Here is a 4870-nt window from a genome sequence, read left to right as displayed (position 1 = left end):
TTGTTTTTTATTTGGTTATCTTCTTATATATATAGATTATGTGTGGAAGAAAGTCCAAAATATTTATTCTGGTAAAGAGTAAAACAGTAAGATCTGTTCGTTATACAAGAAAAGATGGCTAATTTCCATTCTAGATCAAACAGTCTACCATCTGAATGCAGTCCACTGATGAATGAGATTCGAGATCGATTATGCCAGTTAAAGGGATCAGAAGCCACATCAACAACAGGCAAATATATGTGTTCAAACTTGGCTGGCCTCGTTGGTTTGCACGAAGCACTCAAGAATCTGATTCAGACGCCTTCATTCCAACAAGCCCTCTCGCATGATCAATGTGAGAATTGGATTGACGAGATTCTTGAAGGGTCACTTGTGCTTGTCGATCTTTGTGGATTTTCAAGAGATGTTGTCTCTTTATCCAAGGAATCCATTCAAGATCTCAAATCCTCCATTAGGAGAAATAGAGGTCAAAGTACAGCCACATCAGATGACATCAGTTCTTATGTGGCCTCAAGAAAAAAGATATACAAAATGGTTGACAAGAAGTGCATCAAGAATTCGAAAAGGTTCAACCAGAATTCAACAACACTCATAAAAGAAAACGTTGATCTTAAAACAATGGTGATAGTGTTTAAAGAAATTGAGGTCATTTCTTCATCAGTCCTAAATTCGGTATTATTATTCCTTTCTGGTTTAAAGGCAGGATCAAAGCATAGAAGTTGGTCCTTGCTGTCAAAGTTCACTCAAACAAGCCGTAAACATTCTGAAGCAGATCAAGAATACAGTTACAATGACTTGTTTAACGTGCACTTCTACGAGCCCATGAAAGGCATGGATAATGCAACTGTTCAAAACATCTTGAAGAAGTTGAAAGGATCAGAAATGACAATCCATGAACTTGAAGAGGGATTGGAAGCTTTGTTTAGGAGTTTACTGAAAACAAGAGTGTCTCTTCTTAATGTTCTCAGTGATCATTAATCACTTGAACTTGCCCTATGTTTTGAGATTTTTATCACACATGTAAATGAATTAAAGATGATTACTTTTAAATCCACAATTTACACATCAATTTAGTTAAAAGAAGTTTAGTCCATCACATTTTGTAGTTTATCTTGTTTCTGTTTCCTGCTGGCAACTCTTTTTCATTTACTCGTATCTCTGAAACCCTTGAATGCGAAATTAACCAGCTGACATTGATATTATCCCAAGAAAATGACCAACTAGGTCTGAGGATCAAGCTTTTTGTCGTTTCCTTCGCATGTGTAAGGCCATTATATATTCCTCATGCTCAAAGATCAGTGTAGACAAGATATGTGAGATTTGTTTTTTTTTCAGGTTCAGGTGTTGAATATACAGGGATCATGGAACTCGTGTGAGACAATTTAATTCAATTTCGAAAAGTTAAAGAGACACTTTGGGTGGAATAGATTCCTCTTGTTTGGTTTACTTTACTCGTTATTTATAGTTGGTGCCGCCAAAGGGATGGATTCAATCTTTTTGAATATTTCTGATAAAGAGTTAAACAGTAGATTTAGCATATCAGTTCACTTTGCAAGAAAAGATGGCTAATTTCCATTCCAGATCAAACAGTTTTCCATCTAAATCTCATCCAGTGATGGATGAGATTCAAGATCATTTATGTCGGTTAAAGGCTTCAGAAGCCACATCGATAACAGCCAAATCTGTAGGTGTGGACTTGGCTAGCCTCGTAGATTTGAACGAGGAAGTCAAGAATCTGGTTCGGATTACTTCAATCCAACAAGTCCTCTCCCATGACCAATGTGGAACTTGGATCAATGAAATTCTTGAAAGATCACTTGGGCTCGTGGATCTATGTGGATTCTCAAGAGATTTTGTTTCTTCAATGAAGGAATACATTCAAGATCTCGAATCCTTCATTAGAAGTAACAGAGATAAAACAGCCACAAAGAATGATATCAAGTCTTATTTGGTCTCAAGAAAAAAGATTAACAAATTGATCCACTAGAAGAAGTACGTGAACTTGAAAAGCTTCAAACAAAATTCAACAGCTTCCCTAGAAGACAATAATAATCTGCAAGCCCTCATGATAGTTGTGAAACGTGCAGAGGCTATTTCTTTCTCGGTCCTAAACTCGGTATTGTTATTCCTGTCCGGTGCAAAGGAAGATCAAAGCCAAGAAGTGGGTCATTGCTTTCAAAGTTCACTCAAACGAAACCTGTATTTTCTGAGACAGATCAAGAATGTGGTTCTAAGGACTTGTTCGACTTGCATGTTGGGGCCTCAATGAAATGCATGGACAATGTAACTGTTCAAAGCATTTTGAAAAAGTTGAAAAATTCAGAATTGACCATCCATGAATTTGAAGACGGATTGGAATCTTTGTTTAGGAGTTTAGTGAAAACAATAGTTTCTCTCCTTAATATTCTCAGTGATCATTAGTCCCTTGGACCTGTCTTAATTTTGAGAATTTGATCACACTTCTGTACATATCATAAAATATGTAAACTAATACTTATATTCATTCAGTCACATGTGTTCTTCACCCTTTCTATTTTTTGCCAAAGTTATTTCTATCTATCCATCCATCTATATGTATGTAACTCCATATACACACAAGGAATTTTATTTCACAGAGAAAATGTCATTAGAATGTACTTATACTTATATGATTTTTTTTTACAAAAAATGTACTTAGCCATCCAAGTGTTGTAATTTGAATATAAGAAAAAAAATTACTCTTCCCAAGAACACAACAAAGGGCAGCTTTTGAAATAAAAATGTAGAAGTGGTATTCATCTTAAATATTCTTTATACAAGTTTATGATACTCATTACTTGGTTCTCTGTTACAGTTTCTGGCAGTTTTTTCATATCAGTGAGCTATAAAAATGCAAATTCTAATAAGCTCTTCAAAATTTCATTCAAAACAGTATAAATTATCTAATTTATTTCATAGAAGACGACATGTCCCTTTGCAATTAGGTGATGCAACTGCATTATAATTAATTGATCATCTCAAGAACTAGGCTGTCAAGATTCCTATTGTTATTAATCATAGATCAATCAGCAAAATGGACAGAGGAGCAACATTTTAAGATATGATTTCTGAATTAGTAATAAATTAATATGCTATTTTGCTTCTTGCGCATGTGTACAAATTTTTATTGGAGATTCCTGATTATTTGCTCCACAATGAAGGCTAAAGTAACACGTTTAAGACAAGATCAAGGTATGTAATACAGATGAGATGTGTGCAACTCGCTTTTTCATATTTGATTTTTAATATACAGGGAACACGGTACTCATGTGATATAAAATTTGATTCGATTTCCAGAAATTATGAGACATTTTAGGTGGAACAGATTCCTTTTGTTTTCTTTCCTTTAATCCTTATATATAGTATAGCTAGAGATAGATTCAACCATTCTATATCTGTTCTCGCTTTCGTGCTGGGAAAAAACAAAAGTACAATTAGCCTTAACAGATCAGTTCATTTTGCAACAAAAAGATGTGTAATTTTCATATTAGATCAAACAATTTGCCTTATTAATCTCATCCAGTAATGAATGACATTCAAGAACATTTATGCCGGTTAAGGGGCTCAGATATCATGTCTATAACAGCAAAATCCGTATTTTCAAACTTGGCTAGCCTCGTAAATCGCATGAAGATATCAAGAATCTGATTCAGATTCCTTCAATCCAACAAGCCATCTCCCATGACCAATGTGGGACTTGGATCGGTGACATTCTTGAAGGATCACTCAGGCTCGTGGATCTTTGTGGATTTTCGAGAGATATCGTATGTTTAATCAAGGAATCCGTTCAACATCTTGAATCCCCCATCAGAAGAAACAGAGATGAAACAGTCACAGCCAAGGACATCGATTCTTACGTGGCCTCAAGAAAGAAGATTATCCGAATGACCAATAAGAACATCAAGAATATAAAGAGCTTCAACCAGAACCTGACACCACTCCTAGAAAAAGCCGCAGATCTTAAAACCATATTGACAGTACTAAAAGAAATGGAGGCTATTTCTTCCTCGGTTTTAAAATCTATACCGATACTCGTGTCGTGTCAGGGGCAAAGAGAAGATTGAAACAAAGAAGTTGGTTATTGCTTTTAAAGCTCACCCAAACCAGCCGTGTACATGGTGAGATGGAGCAAGAAATTGATGGTGGGGATATGCTGTATGCAATGAATATCAACATGCTGCAAAATGAAATCATCAGAAATGACAATGCAGGATCTTGAAGAGGGATTAGAATCTTTCTTTAAAAGTCTAGAAAAACCAGATGGTGATACCCACAGGCATAAACTCCCGGCCCTTTTCTAGGGCCCACAGCAGCACCTTGAACCCATCAAGATCATGCCCAAACTCCCGGCCCATCTCTATGGCCCACAAGTGAAGGCCCATTAGCAGCCCAGGTATTCTCCTATAAATAACAGGTTTGAGCGTATGATAAATCTATTATAAGGCTACGTTTGGTACGTGTGATGAGATAATTAAATGATTATTAATTCAAGTGATTATAAAATGAGATGTATGGATTATTAGTACTATGAGATAAATAATATGGTGTTTGATATGAATTTAAAATAATGTACTAATTTTGTACTTTTTTAGTGTAAAGACAAAAATGCCCCAGACGACATATAAATGAGCTAATTGTCCTTCTTGTTTGGTTCAATTTTTCAGACATGTATAAGTAGTAGGTTTAAGTATATATGTTAAGAAAATACCCTTCCAAGTTAGAAACTGTAGTACAAAGACGGGGAACTTGATTTTCTTCCTGAACCAAATTTCAAACCCTTACGTCCTCTCTTGGTGGAACAATATCATTCCGTATTTTGATTTCCTCACCTTCGTTTCGCACAATTGAATGG

The 4870-nt window shown here is 35.5% G+C and overlaps 1 protein-coding gene across 1 annotated transcript; it reads left to right on the top strand.

Annotated features, from left to right (window-relative positions):
- Nucleotides 1-1090, top strand: LOC140967944 (uncharacterized). The gene has a single exon (XM_073428744.1). The coding sequence runs from the start codon at nt 115-117 to the stop codon at nt 976-978; it is 864 nt and encodes a 287-aa protein (XP_073284845.1). The 5' UTR covers nt 1-114; the 3' UTR covers nt 979-1090.
- The last annotated feature ends 3780 nt before the right edge of the window (nt 1091-4870 follow it).

The sequence above is a fragment of the Primulina huaijiensis genome, unplaced genomic scaffold (genome assembly GCF_012295235.1).
Source record: "Primulina huaijiensis isolate GDHJ02 unplaced genomic scaffold, ASM1229523v2 scaffold31399, whole genome shotgun sequence".
In the NCBI taxonomy this organism is placed as follows: Eukaryota; Viridiplantae; Streptophyta; class Magnoliopsida; order Lamiales; family Gesneriaceae; genus Primulina; species Primulina huaijiensis.
The sequence above is the reverse complement of the archived record's forward strand: the minus strand, read 5'-3'. Positions and strand labels throughout refer to the sequence as shown.

What these genes read in the sequence shown, in the direction of transcription:
- LOC140967944 (XM_073428744.1), top strand. Translation starts at nt 115, where the DNA reads ATGGCTAATTTCCATTCTAGATCAAACAGTCTACCATCTGAATGCAGT.